This window comes from Eretmochelys imbricata, chromosome 25 (genome assembly GCF_965152235.1).
Source record: "Eretmochelys imbricata isolate rEreImb1 chromosome 25, rEreImb1.hap1, whole genome shotgun sequence".
Classification (NCBI taxonomy): Eukaryota; Metazoa; Chordata; order Testudines; family Cheloniidae; genus Eretmochelys; species Eretmochelys imbricata.
This window is the reverse complement of record NC_135596.1, coordinates 4,864,471-4,883,381: the sequence shown is the minus strand read 5'-3', so window position 1 is coordinate 4,883,381 and position 18,911 is coordinate 4,864,471. Positions and strand designations below refer to the sequence as shown.

Genomic DNA, 18,911 nt, shown 5'->3' with positions numbered 1-18,911 from the left:
GTGATTAATTTTTTTAATTGTTTGACAGCTGCGGGCTAAACCCAAAGCCCCGAATACCACGTGGTTTTTAGCAAAAGTCGCACCCCATCCCCATGGTCGCTCTCCGCTGATCACGCTGTTACTGCAATGTGTGCGAGTGCGACCTCTGCTGACTGGCTTCGGAAGTGCTCCACTGCGTGTCATAGCCTCTGTAGGGCTAGTGGGGGAGTTGGCTCAAGGGGCAGGGCCTGTGCTCTCAGCGCCGGCAGAGCCGAGTTCTGTTTCCCGCGTCACCGTGCCGTGTAGCAGAGGGACAGCTGGGAGACACCAGTACCTACAAGCGCGGTTGCAGGACATGATGCCTGGGATCCGCTGCCCGGCTGGCTCCACAGCGTCGCGCTGGGCTCGCGAGTGGTGGGAGGCCAGGAACAATCCAGGGTGCCGCAGGCAGCAGGGTCGCCATTCACGGGGCGGGGAGGTGGGATTCTTCCGGCTGAACCACCCCTTCAGCAATGGTGGGGTGCTGTGCTCTTCCCTCAGGGTCATGCCCGATGCCTCGGGGTGACACTAGGGGGTTCTGTGCTGAGGGCAGCCGGGTGGGCGACTCAACAGGGCCCCTTTTCCCTCTGTGTTTAGTGCTGCGACACTAGGGGTGCAGAGAGCAGGTGGGTGACTGGGTAGGAGGTGCTGTCCCCTCAGAGCCCCAGTGCAGTGCCAGGGGGGTACTGTGGGGCACCCTGCCTTCCAAGTCAGTGCTGCCCTCGTGCCCAGCTGTGGAGCTGCAGGATGCTGTGCTGGGGGGAGCTGTGCTCGTGATCCTTGGGGTGTATCTCTCCCCACTGAGCCCCGCCTGCCCCACCACTCCAGAGCGCAGCAGTGATGGATGATTGACGTTCCCAGCATCACCCAAACACCTGCGTGGTCCTTGGCTCCAGCCACAGCTCCCCGGCTTTCCCCTTCGTCCCGCCCGCTCCCCACCTGGGCCCAGCCAGATGCAGTTAAACCTCAGAGGGAAAGCAGATCTACAGAGCAGGCGCCTATCCGGAGCTCCAGCCACCAGCAGCAGCCTCTCTCTGCCCTGGCCACTGTCTCCGCTCCGTCTCGGGGAACAAGCGTGCCTTGTCTCCTTCCTTTTCATGCCCACTCCCCCAGCCCCTCTCTCTGCCTCGGTTTCTCAGACATTTCCCCGAGGTTGGGGGCGGCTGCAGAAACCCAGTGAGTCAGTTCAGTTCCCAGCGATCAGGTGTCACCGGACGACCCCCAATGGCAGTGACAGGGGGTCCAGGCCTGGACTGGCCATTGGGATTGCACTCAGCACCGGGGCCCCCTGCCCTGCAAAGACACAGCACATGGGGGCCTTGTGCTGCCACCTGCCGGGGAAATGCAGAACTGCGGTCAGATCTCAGTGCCCACACGCTCCCACCGAGACAGCACATGAGTGACCTCGAGGACGCGGCCTCCTGGCTGCTGCACGCAGGTTGTGCCCTGGTTTTTCTAATTCTAGCCTGGGGAAGAAGGGAATTTTAGATCCTGTCTATACAAGGAAAGTTACACTGATGTAAATGGATCCCGTTACACCGGCACAAACCCTTAATCTAGACACATTAGGTGAACTAGATAAGTTCATGGAAGACGGGTCCATCAATGGCTATTAGCCAGGATGGGCAGGAATGGTGTCCCTAGCCTCTGTTTGTCAGGAACTGGGAACGGGCGACAGGGGATGGATCACTCGATGATTCCCTGTTCTGTTCATTCCCTCTGGGGTGCCTGGCATTGGCCATTGTTGGAAGACAGGATACTGGGCTAGATGGACCTTTGGTCTGACCCATTATGGCCGTTCTTATGTTATTATTTTAAACAGTTTAACACTGGCCTAAACCAGTTCAGTTTGTGCTGGCAAATTACAGGCTTAAGCTAAACCAGTGTAAGTAAGAGTTAAACCAGTATGAGTGTGTCTACACATAGGGCTTCATACTGCTTCCCACTCCACAGGAAAACCAGGGACAATAAGATCGCCCAGCTCCCCTGCTCTTGTCCCATCTCCCACCTCCCCACCCCAAGGCCTGGCTCCTCACCCCACTGCATTCCCACCAAGCTGTGTCTACGCTGCCAGGGGGGCACTGAGAGCACGGGGACAGACAGGCCCTTGGCTCCAGGACCCAGAAGGAGCAATTGCAGGGCAAGTCCCGTTTGTCCCTTGCAGCCCCAGGGTGGAGCATGCTCAGTGGCTCTGTGGGGATGGCACCTGCAGCCCCCTCAGCACAGAGGAGCTGCGAGGGGCTGGAATATGCTCAGTGCGGGTGGAATCTTCGGTGCATTTAGCTGCCAAACTATGACAACTTTGATAAGTCCCTGGAAAAATCATGGAGCAAGTCCTCAAGGAATCAATTCTGAAGCACTTAGAGGAGAGGAAAGTGATCAGGAACAGTCAGCATGGATTCACCAAGGGCAAGTCATGCCTGACTAATCTAATTGCCTTCTATGATGAGATAACTGGCTCTGTGGATGAGGGGAAAGCAGTGGGCATGTTATTCCTTGTCTTTAGCAAAGCTTTTCACACGGTCTCCCACAGTATTCTTGCCAGCAAGTTAAAGAAAAATGGGCGGGATGAATGGACTATAAGGTGAATAGAAAGCTGGCTAGTTTGTTGGGCTCAACGGGTAGTGATCAATGGCTCCATGTCTAGTTGGCAGCCGATATCAAGCAGAGTGCCCCAAGGGTCGGTCCTGGGGCCGGTTTTGTTCAATATCTTCATTAATGATCTGGAGGAAGGTGTGGATTGCACCATCAGCAAGTCCGCGGATGACACTAAACTGGGAGGAGAGGTAGATATGCTGGAGGGTAGGGATAGAGTCCAGAGTGACCTAGACAAATTGGAGGATTCGGCCAAAAGAAATTTGATGAGGTCCAACAAGGACAAGTGCAGAGTCCTGCACTTAGGATGGAAGAATCCCATGCACCGCTACAGACTAGGGACCGAGTGGCTAGGCAGCAGTTCTGCAGAAAAGGACCTAGGGGTGACAGTGGACGAGAAGCTGGATATGAGTCAGCAGTGTGCCCTTGTTGCCAAGAAGGCCAATGGCATTTTGGGATGTATAAGTAGGGGCATTGCCAGCAGATTGAGGGACGTGATCGTTCCCCTGTATTCGACATTGGTGAGGCCTCATCTGGAGTACTGTGTCCAGTTTTGGGCCCCACACTACAAGAAAGATGTGGAAAAATTGGAGCGAGTCCAGCGGAGGACAACAAAAATGATTAGGGGCTGGAGCACATGACTTATGAGGAGAGGCTGAGGGAACTGGGATTGTTTAGTCTACCGAAGAGAAGAATGAGGGGGGATTTGATAGCTGCTTTCAACTACCTGAAAGGGGGTTCCAAAGAGGATGGCTCTAGACTATTCTCAGTGGTAGCAGATGACAGAACAAGGAGTAATGGTCTCAAGTTGCAGTGGGGGAGGTTTAGGTTGGATATTAGGAAAAAGTTTTTCACTAGGAGGGTGGTGAAGCACTGAAATGGGTTTTTCACTAGGGAGGTGGTGGAATCTCCTTCCTTAGAAGTTTTTAAGGTCAGGCTTGACAAAGCCCTGGCTGGGATGATTTAGTCGGGGATCGGTCCTGCTTTGAGCAGGAGGTGGGACTAGATACCTCCTGAGGTCCCTACCAACCCTGATGTTCTATGATTCTATGTTTCTCTACTGAGCATGTGCAAGCTGAGATTTCTGAATTTGGGCAGATTTTCATGGGGATGGAAGAAGGCAGGTCCCTGCAGGCAGACACACACACACCGCCAAATTTCTAGTCCCTGCTACACAGCACCGGGGCACCACAGCTGCTCAGCTAAACAGCTGGAAGAATTGTTTACACGGGCACAACAATGGGTTTTCCCCAGCTTCACTCAGAGGAACGGGTGGACCGTTTTGGTTGGAATTTTGCTAAAAAATCCAGCCCTGAGCAGAGACCTGATGTGGGCAATTTCATACCGGATGGTTAAAGTTCGTCAGAAAACAGAGTCTGATAATGGGAAGCATCGGGCAATCGGTGGCGCTGCCTGCCTGCCCTGCCAGGAGTGGATTCTTTGCAAATCCTTCTTCACCCCAGAGACATCACCCCACTTTCTGAACAAGGCCCTTTGCAGTATTCCAGGAGGCTGATCTCCTGCCCACAGATCCCTGCGCTCAGCTGGGCCTGTCCTCCCGGCCCCAGCAGCAGGCCCTGTCTGCTGGGGTCCGTCCCCCTGCAGAGGCGCTCACTGCATGTTCTAGCGAGGCTGCCAGGATCCCTCACCCCATCCAACAGGACGTGGTTTCCTCGGTAATTTTCCATTCCCTGGCCCTGTGCAGCCAGCAGACACGGTGCTGGCACAGCATGGAGCATTCATAGAAATGAGTCAGACCAGGCTCGGAGCTGGGCTGCTGGAGCCCCAGGGAGCCAGCTGCAAATAATTCATGGCGCTCTCCAGCAGGATGGAGGCTCGGAGAGGTCCCTCTTCCCCAGCAGGCAGCCAGGACTTCAAAGAGGGGCTCGGCCCAGCCCCCTCTGGCCCCTGAAGCAGCAGGGATGGTGCAGCAGGACCCCAGGAGTGGTGAGACGGTGCCGCAGGCTGAACAAAGGGCGCTGTGCGTGGCCCGGCTTGTCTGGTGCGCTGGTACCCCCGGCAAGAGGCTGGGGCCATTTTCCTGGGGTCACCTGGAAGGAGAGAAACTAGGAACGAGAGAGCGGTTTGGTTCCCAGGTCTGATCTGAGGGACTCTGCTGGGTTCTCATCCAGGCTTGCCCTGCACTCCGGCAAATGGTTTCCCATCTTGGCTGCTCGGTTTCTCCAAACGACTCAAGCGAGAGGGCTTCCCTCGGGCTGCCCCAGGGAAACATCTGGGACTGGGGCCAGGGCCTCAGACCACATCCCAGCCAGCCTGGGCAGCATAGTTAGGGGTGCACCCCCAAGCCACCACGCCGGTGTGCTAGGCACTGTTCACATGGGGCGAGACCCCCCCCTTCAGTCTAACGGGACAAGGCGAAGGGACTAGCCTGAGCAGTGGCAGTCAGGAATTGCACCCAGGTTCCCTGAGTCCCAGGCCAGCGCTCTACCCACTAGACCGCACTGCCTAGCTTGGCCTGTGGGGCCTGCCTCTTGCTCGTGCTGCCTGTCTCCGACTGGAAGGGGCAAAGCTAGGGACCTTCTGTAACGTCTGAGCAGAGCACGGGGGAGCCAGGGCCCCTGTAACACTGTTGGGCCGAGCTGAGCCAGGCACAGGGGGCAATGAGGAAACTGAGCCCTGTCGCCACGGGCAGCACAAAGGGGCACAGCAGGGGCAGCCCCAACCTCCTGCATCAGGGGGCTCCTCCCGCCATGTGCCCCGTTTGGTCTCCTGGCAGTGAGGAGACCGCACCCCAGCTCCCTTCCCCCCGACTAGGCCCAGCGATAGGGCCGAGACCCGCAAAGCAGGGGCCGGGGAGCAGGGAGCGCTGGACCTGGCTCATCCTCTGAGCACAGACAGCTCCTGCAGCTCCAGCCCCCAGCTCTGCTCTGCAGTGAGAGGCTGGGAATCTGCCAGCTGCCCCACCCACCCAAGCCAACTGGCCAGGTTTCCGTGCCAGACTGTTACCGCACCTGGGCTGGCCACATGCAGCAGTGGGACAGCAGGAGCTGGGACTGCACCCTGCCACACTCCAAAGGAAGAGAACCCTCCGGCCATCTGCCTGTGCGGGGCTATGTATCACATCACCCACTGTTACAGGGCAGCCTCCTCTGGGGTGAAGCACAGCAGCTGGGAAATCTTGCCCGGCAATACTGCCCCAAGGTGGAGGGCAGATGGCGAAGAAGAGTCTAGAGTCCATGTGCGGTTGCCCGGGGCCATCCGGGGGAGGCTGTAATTGCCCCACAAGAGCATTTGGCCCAGCGCTTGCAAACAAAATCCAGACCAGCATGGGATCGCCGATGAGCTCAAAGGATCAGGATCTGGGTTTACACCTCACCTCACCCAGAGGGATGTGCCTTCTATTGACCCCTCCACCTGCCCAGCGCCGCACTGGGGTCAGCACTGGCCAGGAGGGGGAGCGCCCCCTACTGAGCCCCCCACTCCCAGCAGCACTATGGATTTGCTGTAAAGGTCTCTCATCCAGGCACTGCCTAGGCTGTCCTCCCGAGCGGTCCACGCTGGAATATTGGCCCCAGCACTGCCCCACCCCGCTCTGGGTACGCTCAGATTCGGAGCCTAGTCCAGATGCTTGCTCGGCCACAGGGGTCTGAGAGCCGGTGGGATGGCCCAGCCCAGCTGCGGGCCCTGGGAAACGGCACATGCTTATCCATGGAGATTCCAGAGGAGCCTGGGGAGCTATACGCTGCTGCCCCATCCTGGGGGGTCTGAGGCCCTTGCAGAGGAGATGGGATCATGATTCAAAGCCTCTGTGGAAGTTGAAATGCTGGGGACACAACCAAGCCGAAGCGAATATAGGCCAAGGCTCAGACAGCTGCAGGTCAGGCATCCTGGAGCTTGGGGGCAGGAGCTCCGACCGCACAGGATACACCGTCTGGTTCCTGTTTCCGCTGCCTGGAGCAAGCTGACGGGTTTTCCATGGACCATATGGCGAACTGGCCTGTCCTGGCCGTGCCCTGCCAAAGCCCAGCGGGGGAAGAAGTAGAACTCGAGAGGGCTCCCACTGGGCCTGCTCAGAGCAGAAACCCAAACCTCAGGCAGCCAGAGCCCCGGCTTACTGGGGGCAAGGGACGAACGTGGGCAAATCACGTGAGGAGCAATCAGTGCCAGTTCTGCACTGCCTGGGCACATGCCACACTGGGTGCTGCCCCCGGCAAGCATCACTTGTGTCATCCACAGCGCAGGTACCGCAGCAGGGCAAGCTGCCCCCCCAACCCTGCGGCTGCTCTAACAAACTCAGGGCCAGGCCGGACCCAGACAGCTGCACAGCCACGGCTCTTCCTGAGGCCCTCCTGCTGTAGTATCTGAGCACTTCCCACCCCTTGATGAATTAACCCACCAACCATCTGGGTGGCAGGGCAAGGCTGTTATCCCCACTGTACAGAAGGGGAAACTGAGGCACAGAGAGGCCAGGCGACATGCCCACGGTCACACAGGAACTTTGTTGCAGAGCAGGGAATTTAACCCAGGTTCCCAAGTCCTAGACCATCACTCTAACCACTGGTGCATCCATCTTCTCTCCCCCACAGCATGGGGCTGGTGGGGATCTGGTTCTCCAGTGCCCTGGACCTTGTGTCCTCATTTGCACCAGTGCCAAGTGGGCATAAGATGCCCCCAAGTGGAGATGGCAACACTTGGCACTGGCTTTGCCCAGGTGACCCAAGGTGCAGGGCACTGGAGAACCAGGCTGGGGTGGCCCAAAGGGCCTTCAAGCCACCTTCACCCCATTGCCCTCACCTCTCTCCAGTCCTGCCCCACTGCAGGCACAGCAGTGTTGACCCAGCTCTTCTCAGTATCTGTGAGCCTCGATCTGTGTGGGTGCAGGTCGAGGCAGTCCTGCATTGGAGGGTTGCAATCCAGGTCGTGGGAACCATCATCCCCAAAACTAATAACGCACCGGATTATCAGACCAGCCTGACGCTAATCCTCTTTCCAGCCCGGGGTCGGGTCACCCGCTGATGGTGCTTCTCCCTGCGTGACCAGCACGATCAGCCTGCTGTTGTTACACGTGCACACCCGGGCAGGGGGCGTTGAGGTGGGCTTGCAGGGGAAGCTGCCTGGTCCAGACCAGCTCAGCTCTTTCCTTGGGGTTCCCTCACTGGCTCCTCCTTCATAAAGACAAAATACCCTCCCCCACCAGGGAGCTGCTAGGAACTTTTATCCATCCCCAGGGGGCACATCCTGCACTCGGCTGGATCCTCTGACGTATTCATTGCATATCAGTCTGCTGCTGAGCTTGTTAGCTCTTGATGCATCACTTTTGTATCACACTCTAGCCCAGGGCTAGGATTTCCAGCCGTTATCTGAGTGCCAGGGGTCTGCAGGGAGGAATCATATGGTGCATTTGACTGAACCCAATGTTAAATATGGGAAGCCTTGACCAAATGGAGCTGAACTGATCGGTGGCAGGGGGTGGGACCCTGCTGTGATATTAAATACACAAAAAAGCTCATGCTCAAATAAATTGGTTAGTCTCTAAGGTGCCACAAGTACTCCTTTTCTTTTTGCAAAATTGCTTCTGTGAATAAAAGTCTCCTAGTTTTAGGGATTTCCATAAACCTGACAACTGTGGCAGCAGCCAGAACTGATCCCTTTCTAATGGGCCTTTCTATTTCCCTCAGTAGGACTGGATTTCCAGTTTTTAAAAGATGTCTTTTTGTCTCTAACCACCTCTTTTACTCTGTTGTTCAGCCATGGTGGCATTTTTGAGGGCCCTCTTATTGTTTTTTTTTATCTGGGGCCTACATTTAGTTTGAGCCTCTATTATGGTGTTTTTAAATACTTTCCATGCAGCTTGCAGGCATTTCACTCTTGTGACTGTTCTTTTTCATTTCTGTTTAACTAGCTTCCTCATTTTTGTGTAGCTCCCCTTTCTGCAGTTAAATGCTCCTGGGTATTTGGTATTTCTTTCCCCCACCCCAAGGATGTTACCTTATGGTCGTTATCACTGAGCGGTTCAGTTCTGTTCACCTCTTGGAGCAGATCCTGTGTGCCCCCCGGGACTAAATCAAGAACTGCCTCTCCCCAGGTGGGTTCCGGGACTAGCTGCTCCAAGAAGCGGTCATTAACGGTGTCTACAAATTTATCTCTGCACCCTGTCCTGTGGTGACATGTACCCAGTCAGTATGGGGATTGATGAAATCCCCCATTATTACTGGGCTTTCTGTTTCTGTAGCCTCTCTAATCTCCCTGAGCCTGTCCCAGTCACGCTCACCCTCCTCGTCAGGGGGTCGGTAATACATTCCTACTGCTCTACTTTTATTATTCACACATGGAATTTCTATCCACAGAGATTCTCTGGTACCGCCTGATTCCATTAAGATTTTCACTATCTTTGACTCTGTGCTTTCTTTCACATACAGTGCCGCTCGCCCACCAACACCGCTACTCGGTCATTCCTGTATATTTCGTCCCCAGGTATTACCGTGTCCCGATTATCATCCTTCCACCAATTTTCTGTGATGCCTCCTAAATCAGTAGCCTCATTTAATACCAGGTGCTCAAGTTCAGCCATTTTAATATTTAGACTTCTAGCGTTTGTGTATAAGCACTTATAACATTTGTCGCTATTTAGTTGGCTTCCTTCATGTGATGTAATTGAATGGGACTCTTTTTCATTTGACTGTTTCTCTGCAGTTCCTACATGCACTTTACCAACCTCTATCCCCTCCTCTCTGCTAGGATATAGAGAATCCCCTTTAATAAATCCTCCCCTCAGGGATGTCTCTGAACCGTTGCTCTTCCGCACCTCTCAGCTTTCTCCCTCCTCAATGAACTTTTGAATTTCCCATGCCAGCAATCTGGTTCTGTTTTGGCTTCGGTGGAGCCCATCCTTCCTGTACAGGCTCCTCTTTCCCCACATGGTTCCCCAGGTCCTAACAAACCTAAACCCTCCTCCCAGCACCATCGTCTCATCCCCGCGTTGGAGCCCTGGAGTTCTGTCTGTCTTACTGGCCCTGTGCTATTTCAGAGAATGCTCCCAGGGAGGCTCTTGACTCGAATCTCTGACCTAGCAGCCTAAATTTGGCCTCCAGGACCTCTCTCCTGCCTTTCCCTATGTCACTGGTACCTACATGTACCACGACTGCTGGCTCCTCCCCAGCACTGCCCAGACATCTGTCTAGATGGCTCGAAAGATCCACAACATTCGCACCCAGCCGGCAATTCACCGTGTGGTTCTCCTGGTCACCACAACCTAACTCTTTATACTTCTAATAACCAACCCCCCATTACTGTCTCCTGTCTCTTCCTAACAACAGGGTCCCCTCCCCTGGAGGGGTGTCCTCTGTGCGAGAAGATACCACGACGTCTTCTGGAAAGAGGGTCCCAACTACAGGACTCAGTTTCCATCTGTTCTCCTTCCCCGAGACTTTCACCCTTCCCAGTAGCACAGAAGCTGCCAGACTGGGGCTGGGCCCGCTCTGCTGTGTCCCGGAAAGCCTGGTCTGTGTCCCTGGCTGTCTCCCTTAGCTCCTCCAGTTCAGTCACTCTGGTCTCCAGAGCCCATACTCAGTCTCCGAGGGCCAGGATCTGCATGCACCAAATGTTCATGTACACCACCTGCTCGTATGTGCTGCATTCAGGGCAATAAACTGGATACCCCCCCACCCAGCTGCTGGCCGTCTGCCTGCGTTATTTTGACTCTTCCCCGGGGGGGTGGGAGGGTGTTTGTTTGTTCTTTGTGTGTGTGATTTTGGTCCGGATTTTGTTAGGTGGGGGGCATTATTGGCCTAAGTTAGGAGAATGTTTATTAGGGTGTGTTTGCTTCTCATGCTCCCTCACTAGATAGATAGATAGATAGATAGATCCTTCATCCAAGGATTTCTGTGTACTATTATAACATGAAGGAATTCAACTCCCCGAGAGGCACCTGAGTTTTATTATTATTCCTGGTTTAGGGATGGAGGAGCTGAGGCATGGGGGGGCAGTGACACTCACTGCTCGTGTTTGCACTGTTTTGTATCATAGCAGCACCAGGGCAGCTCAGGACCCTGTTGCACCAGGCGCTGTAGTGAGAGGCTGTCCCTGACTTGAAGAGCTGGCAAGGCTAAAAGACATGGGTTGGGAAGGGAAATGGAGGCACAGAGCAGGGAAGTGATGTGCTGAAGGTCACATGGGGGCTCAGTGAGGAACAGAACCTGGGGCCCGGTTCTGCAGGAGTCAGCGGCACAGACTGGTATGGAAAAGCCGCAGCTTTGGGACCTAGGAATGCTGGTCCCCCCTACTCTAACCACTAGGCGTTGTACAGCTGAAGGGTTAAAGAGAACAAGCTACTGGCCAGGGAGAGGTGGAAGGAAGAGGCCAGGCATTCCAGGCGGGGAGAGCCAGAGCCCACTGCCTGCAGCAGGAGGGTCACGCCCGGAGCCGTCTGGTTGCCAACAGAAACCAGACATGAGGTAATCGCGGGATGAACTTGAATTTGGGGGACTTAGGGAGCAACACAGAGGAGGCCAGTCGAGGGCAGCAGCAGTTCTCTCAGTGCCGGAGGCCTCTCGGCTGGCCTGCTCCAGCCCCTCCAGCCTGGCCGCGGAGCCAGGGCTGAGCAGTCCCCGACCCGAGGCCTCGGCCCCGGCCAGCCCCCCCGACGCCCTGGCTGCACTGTGTCGGCGGGACGTCCGGCACAGGGAAGGAGCCGGTGACTGGTGTGATTAAAGAGGACTCAGGGAGTCCCGGCTCCGGGGGCCCTGTACGGGGGTAGGAGCTCGAGGACTTTGTGGCAATACCTAGCCGGTGCTGAGGTGTGGCTCTAGATTATGGAGCCAGTTCTGCCTAACAATGCACAACCTTGGCAGCGTCTAGGGGCCATACATGTGGGGCCAGATAGAGAATGCCAGGGCGGCATGAGGGAGGCACCAGCAGCCCACGCTGCCCCCTCCCAGCCCCTTGGGGAAAAGTCACCCCTGTACAATAGCAGCCGAGCGCACAGAAATTGCTCTGGAAAGCAGCAACCCCAAAGGAGTTTGGGGTCGGAGTGGACCAGCACCCCAGCGTGAGGCGGTGGCAAACAGGGCTAGTGTGATTTTACCTCTGCGTCTGGCGTTGGTGAGTCGATCCTGGACACCGCATCCCGTTCTGGGTCCGCAGTTTAAAGAGGGTGGGGTGGGTGCAAAAAAGAGCCAAAGAACTGATCCGAGGCCTGGTCACTCAATCCAAGACCTGCTGGTGTCACTTATCTCAGCCAGCTCCTCGGCGTCAAGCAGGGGACGCGCCTTTGTCCAGCCTCGCCACAGTCACATCTGGGTCCCCTCATTCACCCCATGGCCCCGGCAATCTCCCATTGCAACGGACCGTGAGAGAAACAACTCTGACGTCACACACCCCGATGGGGACGGGACTCTCGGCGGAGGGGGAGCAAGGCACGGCAGGCAGCCCGGGAAGCCCCCGTAAGCCAAAGCAGTCCCTGCAAGGGAACAGACTGCACGTGGGGCTGCCCCTTTCCTGGACCCAGGATTGCTGCCCCCTACTGGAGGTGGTGGTGGGGCCTCCCCACGCTGGCGTCCCTGTCTCGCCCCGTCGGGGGGGGTCTGGCACCCAGGAGGGGTTTGGCCCCCTCCCCTGCACCCTGACATACAGCGAGGGGGAAGCACACTGCAGTCGCCGGCAGCCTGAGCCCCAACACTGAGGTCGTCAGTCCGCTTCGGGCCAGATCCTCAGCTGGTGTAAATCTACAGAACCTCTGCTGAAATTCCCTTTACACCAGCTGACCACACGCTGCGTACCCAGCTCGCAGGGCTTCGGTTCCCCACAACAGACAGGCAGGCGAGCGGGGCAGGGGCTCTCGGCAGGGAGAAAGTCTTGTCTAGTGGGCAGAGCACGGCATGGGCACTCAGGCAACCGAGTTTCTGGTCCCGGCTCTGCCACTGGCCCTGCTGGGTGACGCTGGGCCAGGCACTTCCATGCTCTTGTTCCCCACCTGTTTGTTATCTGTGTGTCCAGCCCCTAGCGCACGGGGCCCTGCCTGGGGCCTCTAACTAACAGCCGTGGAGAGTGAAAGAAAGCCCATCCTAGGAGCCAGCTGGCGCCCGGGGGCTGCAGGCTAGCTGGGGACACTGAGGCAAAGGCAGGTGCACTGTGCATAACCACCCACCAGAACATGGCCACGCAGCGGCTGGGGCAGGCGATGCCAGGGGCTGTCCATTGCTTTGCATTTGGGGTGCGGCTCCTCTCTCCCCCTCCCTCGCTGTATTTAGACCTGGGTCGGGGGGGATTGAAGAACTGAACGTTTCAGGGGAAAGGCAGCAAGGAGCGTAAATAGCAACAGAGAAGAGCTGTTGGGAAGGGAGGAGGGACCCCGGCTGTGCATGCAGGCCTGGTGAGAGGGGCTTGGCTCCGCTGCCCTGCAGCGCCCCGGCTGGGGCTGGCAGGACGGGGTCAGCCCTGACCTGTAAACCACCCTCCACTTGGCTAATTAGGATGGGACTCAAACCATACCTGAGCCCTGGCGTCTCTGCGGCAGGCGGACGCCTCTGGGGTTGGGTTTTGGAGGGCAGCTCACACCACGGGCCTCCACCCAGTGCCAGCTAGCGAGGAGGGAAGCTCTGTGATTGTAGAGGAAGCTGGCAAATTACAGGCCCCTGCTCTGAGGATCAGAGGCAGCCATGGTACTAATGGAGACTTTTACATCCCTTCAGTCCCTCTCCTCCCCCACTGGCATGCCCCACAGCTGCCATGGGGGTGGGAGCTGCAGACAGAACAGTGGCAGGGGGCTGTTGGCTTCCCAGCCAGAGGCTGCACAGAGCACATAGCCCGTAGCAGGGACCCTGCCCTGAGATCTCACTTTGGGCCTTGGGCCCGGGGCTGCCCCTTTATGGTGTGGAAAGCGGGCCCCACTGATGAGCTCCCCTCCACCCCAGCACCTCCTGCCACCCGCTCATCCGCTGTTCAGCAGCAGGCAGGAGGCGCTGGGGGGGAGGGGGAGGAGTGGGGGCAGGAAGAGGCAGGGCAGGGGTGGGGCCTTGGGGGAAGGGGTGGAGTGGGGATGGGGCCTGGGGCAGAGCGGGGGTCAAGCACCCCCGGGGAAATCAGATAGTCAGCACCTCTGCACCCAGGGATGCTCTCTGGAGAGTGGGGGGCTAGCAGGAGGGAGGAGGGCGTGACTCCAGATCAGCTGTGAGAGGAGAGCTTGCACGGAGAGCGCTGAACTGTGCTAGGTTTGCTCAATGCCCGTTTGACTCAAACACTCGAAAAACCCCTGGAAGAAAAACTCTCTGTGTTAAAAACTTAAACCCCTGGCAGCTGAGAAAGCTCCATCCCCCTCCTCTCCGAGCCAGCCCCATCCTCCTGCTCCTCCCCAGGGAGTCTGTCTTAGGTACTTATCTGGCTCCCAACACCGTAGCCTCTGGGCATCTCACAGTCTTTAGCCTCATGCGCCCCATGAGGCGGGGCAGCGCTCTTATCCCAATTGCACAGAGCGGACACTGAAGTCAAGGGCAAAACTCCCATTCAGTTCAAAGGAGCCAGCTGCCGCCACCCACAGCTCAAGTCTGTGGTACAGGAGGGACCTGAACTCAGGTCTCCGGAGTCTGAGGCACATGCTCTAACCACTGGGCCAGGCTTCCTAAGCCTCCCGCAGCAGAAAACAGCCTGTTAAAAAAAAAATCAGCCCTTTCCCCTCCATGAGAACCCCCATCCCAAGAGGCCCCTAGTCCTGAGCGGCTGCCCTGTGATTGCTGCAAAAGAAAGAGGCCTAAAGGTCACTTTTCCACCTGCTCTTCTTGGGTTGGAACAGGCTGGGCCTGTAGGGTGACCAGACAGCAAGGGTGAGAAATCGGGATGGGGGTGGGGGGTAATAGGCGCCTACATAAGGAAAAGCCCCAAATATCAGGACTGTCCCTATAAAATTGGACTTGTGGCACCTTAGAGACTAACAAATTTATTTGAGCATAAGCTTTTGTGAACTACAGGGAGGGATAGCTCAGGGGTTTGAGCATTGGCCTACTAACCCCAGGTTGTGAGTTCAATCCTTGAGGGGGCCATTTAGGGATTTGGGGTAAAACTTGGGGATGGGTCCTGCTTTGAGCAGAGGGTTAGACTAGATGACCTCCTGAGGTCCCTTCCAGCCCTGTGATTCTATGAAATAACTTTGTTAGTCTCTAAGGTGCCATAAGTGCTCCTGTTCTTTTTGCAGATACAGACTAACATGGCTGCTACTCTGAAACCTATAAAATTGGGACATCTGGTCACCCTAGGCTGGGGGGAAGGGGGGTAAACCCAGGGAGGCAGATGAGCTGCTGGAGCCTAGCTGGGTTGAGGACGGAGCGTGATGTGTGTCGGAGCAGGATTATCAGCCGGAGCTGCCTTCGCTAGGAGGGACTGGACTCGGGGGCCCAGGGGGTCCCTGCCAGCCCTGGGGCCTGTTCCTCCCTGTTTTCAGAATTGCCCCAAATGTCTCCCACGTGGGTTGAGACCTGTTTCTCGAGCTGAAACACACTTTCCCTCAATAAAAGCAGGTGCTGATTGGTGGATGGGTTGGGGTGCGGGGCGTCTCCCATTCTGTGGCTTTCTGGTGGGTGGGAGGCAGGGTCGGTGTGATCGGCCAGGGGTCAGGAACCCTGCCCCTGAGTCCCCATTCTGCCAGCAGCTCACTTGGTGTCAGTTAGGCCCTTGTCTTCAGAGAAGCTCATCATTTGCAGTGTTGTCCTCTGGGGTTTGCACCTCAGTTTCCCCACCTCTAGCATGGAGCTAATGCTGACACCCCTCTCGGGAGCATTGCAGTGCGCTCAGTGCTTGTTCAGAAAGCCTGTAGGTCCTGCGGGGCAGGCTCTGTCGCCGCCCGGAGCTGACCGGGTGGAGCGGAGGCCGCAGGGCGTGAGACCAGGAGGGAAGGGAGGAGAAAAACAGGCGGGCAGAGCTCTGACATGTCGGGAGCTGGGAGGCCGCAGGGCGTGAGACCAGGAGGGAAGGGAGGAGAAAAGCAGGCGGGCAGAGCTCTGACATGTCGGGAGCTGGATGAACGCGCGGACCCGCGGAACGGCGCCATCGAGCTGCCTGGGGTCCTCTCCATCGGTGTCTGACTGGGGCCAGGCTGTGGCGTTCCCTCCCTCCCTGCCTGGCAGAGCCCAGACCTCACACCCACATTTTGCCACATGTGCCCCCCCTTTTGGAAGTGTGACTGCAGCAAGGAGGCTCCCACAGGGAGCGCCGACGGGCACAGGAGCTCAGGGCACTCCGTAGCTCAAAGCAGCAGTATGCCCCAGTAATGCAGAGGGGAAACCAAGGCACAGAGCATAACTGCTGTGCCTGAGGTGACCCAGGAGTAGCTGCATATCCCTCAGTCCCAGGGCAGCGCCCTCCCCACTGCACCAGCTCAAAGATGGCAGGCAAGGGGCGCCCACGGGCCCCACAGCGCTGCCGCGCTCCAAAGCGGCACATGTGGTCCGGGTACGATTAACACCTGCAGAGCAACAACCCGGGGCGCAGTGCAAACCAGCGCGCCTCGGGGTCGGGTCCCTTTGCTTCTAATACAACGCAAGCTGAGGCCGAGGCTTACGAGTTCCCATCAGCCTTTGTGGGGGGAGGGGCTTGTATGCAAATCAGTAACCGCAGCATCTGTTCTTTCCCCGCCCCCTTTCTTTCCTGCTCAGTCCTGGTACCTGGGATAATCACAGCTGCCCCGTCCCGTCGCCTCCCTTCTCCTCTGCTTTGGGCGTCCCGAGAGGAAAAGAAGTAACAGCCCCAGGCCCAGCCTTTCGGTGAAGATGGAGAGAGCGAATTACCGACGATGACGACGACGAAAAGAAAAAGAGACCCACACCCAAGACGTTACAAGGAAGGAAGGAAGGAAAAGGTTCAAACTTTTTTAAAAAGTAAAAACAAGCAAAAACCCTACAGACAAAACAGCGATCCACGCACACGACGATGCGGAGTCCCGTTTGCCAGAAACACTATTTGCCCTGCCGGCTGACCTCCTGGGAAGAGAACGGACACAGCTCATGACACAGGTCTCTTCCAGCAGCAGCAGCGCCAGAGTCTTGCCTGCAGTTCTCCAAAGGGTTGTGTATGCAAAATTGTCTTTCCAATTTACTCCTTCATTCTCGCCTCTCGTGAGTAGAAAAGAACAAATTTCCCAGGCTCCCCCACCCCACCCCAGCCCACCCTTCTCAGCGAACTGTTTACTATCCAGGAGGGTGCTGGGGCTGGGTGGGAAGGCAAAGAGACAAGGCATTCGGTTGTTTCTGAACCAGAGGTGCTGGGTGGGGCAGGCGAGCGCTCCTTCGTGCTGTTGCTCCCTGTTCCACCCCAGACAAGACGCCTCCAGCCAGCTGCTGGCCCAGAGTTCGGACAACGCGTTCGCCTTTTCTTTGTTTTTTCTTAAATGCTCTATGCCATTAAATGCTCTTCGTTAGGGTGGGGAACGGAGCCCTCCTGGGATCTTGGCACTGCTTTCTGGTGCACTAGAGGAGCGGCATTGTGGGGAAGCGGGGGTGGCGGGGGTACACGGGCTGGAGCCCCTTTAATCCTTCTCTTTCTCGGATTGCCTTTGGGCACTACCAGCTGCAGAAGGGGAGGGACAGAACTCGGCTGTCCCCTGAGCTGAGCCCCGGGCTGTGCATCTGGGCTCCTCTGTACGTAGAGCCTGTGTTTCCAGGCGAGGAACAAGCAGGCCAACCGGGGAGCAGGGCACTGGCTTCAAGGGGGGACGTTGCCACAGCTTGGAGCCTTGGCACGAGCCAGCACTGCAGGAGGAGATGGGTCCGAGACTCACCATCCGGCTGGCTGGAATGCGCAAGGCGCAGAGATAACGCTGCTGTTCAGATTGGCACTAACGGGCTCTGGGAATTAGCCCTGGAGCTCCGTTTGGAAATGAAGGGGGTGGAAATTTCTGAATTACAGATCGGCTGAAACAGCTGAGTCCAAAACTCCAAATCTCTCCTCTGGGAATAATTCTCCCAATGGCGTCTGCTGTTCCCCAGGTGCCTTCCCCTGCTGCCGAGCCCTGCCAGCCGGACCAGCTGGGAGCAAATCCCTGTCTCTCTGCAGTGAAAGACACGACGCCAGTGTCCTGCTGGGTGTGGCGTGGCATAGCTCCGTCGCAGTCCATGGGTGGGACTATTCCACCCTTATGTGGGTGTCATGCCCATAGCGCAGGGCTGCGCCAACGTAGCGTGCCACACTGGTAAACTTTCCATACTGGAGCTTATGCCGCGTAGCTCCTGGCAAACGTGGGGCCTGTTTGAAAACCCCGCAACTCTCTTTGTGTGGGGGCGAGGCGGGGCTGGACTCTGCTACCAGGGCAGGGCCTGGGATTTGTGTGGACTGAGTCTTCTTCTCGCTTGGCTCTGGAAAGTTAGGATGGGACAGGTGGGCCGAGGGGAGGGAAGGGCGGAGCGAGATTTCCCCCGCGCACCTGTGTACAAAGAGCTATGCACACCTGTGGACAGGTACCATGTAGACTAGTGGCGAGATGGTTGCAATTGTGTTGCACATTTTGTAGGAAATGCACTTTTAAGAGGGAATGATAAAAAAAAGAGCAGCAGCAGCAGGAGAGTGGAGCTCCCGGCACTGGCTTGTTGGGAGATTTTTTTTTTAAAGAGAGAGGATTTGCTTCCTGAGAGGCTGCACCACAGATGGGACACACCCTCCCCCCCACCACCCCGTTTGTGGGGCCGGAGTAGGCCTTGGATCCATGACTTGGGTAGGCAAGGTGCCCTAAATTCAGACGGGTGGGGGCCGTGACACTGCTGGGCTCTGCCCAGCTCAGACACCTCCCCATTTCCTTCTCCCCGGCCAGTCGCTCCCCAGCCCCCGCCATACAACGCAGTTCCTGACTGGTTCAAGTGCCTGAATTTTCTACTGCCGTCCCCTGGGCGTCGGCGAGCTCAGAGAGCCAGGGCCGGGGCTGAGCTTTCACCTGTCCGCAGGGCTGTGGGAGCCGGGCAGGGCTCGGGATATTAGCGAGACGCGCCGTGGAGGTGGGCACTGGACCCGCATGTGTTGGCGAGAGAGATGCTCTTGAGTTACACAGAGCTCGTCTGCCTGCCGAGAAGCATGAAGACAAACGGCCCCGTTCACTGTGATCCTTGGCTGGGCCCGAGAGTGGTGCGCGCGCCAGATTTACATGGGGAAATCACCTGGTTCGCTGAGAAGCTAAATTAAACGACACGAGCCGGAGCATGGGCTGGGCTCGGCGAGGCAGAGACCAGGGCCGGACTCTGCCCACCGATCCAGGATCCTGAGGGGGTGAGACGCCGTTGCCAGGCAGTTGTTGGAGGGCTGCCTCTTCCGAACGAAATCTTTCACGCATGCCGCACACGCGGCAGCAAGAGAAATGGAGCCATTGG

At 57.1% G+C, this 18,911-nt stretch overlaps 1 protein-coding gene across 7 annotated transcripts in view; it reads left to right on the top strand.

The window, feature by feature from the left end:
• Positions 1–17,006, top strand: part of NFIC (nuclear factor I C) — a 141,679-nt gene extending 124,673 nt beyond the window's left edge. For 3 of the 7 annotated variants that reach the window (XM_077805426.1, XM_077805423.1, XM_077805421.1), the window contains one exon: positions 16,215–17,006. In XM_077805426.1, coding sequence (XP_077661552.1) covers positions 16,215–16,232 — 18 coding nt within the window. In that variant the 3' untranslated portion in view covers positions 16,233–17,006. Of the gene's footprint in view, positions 1–9,890; positions 10,229–16,214 lie in introns of those variants that run through there. The other 4 variants (XM_077805425.1, XM_077805419.1, XM_077805420.1 and 1 more) reach the window with 2 other exon arrangements.
• Positions 17,007–18,911: the final 1,905 nt, after the last annotated feature.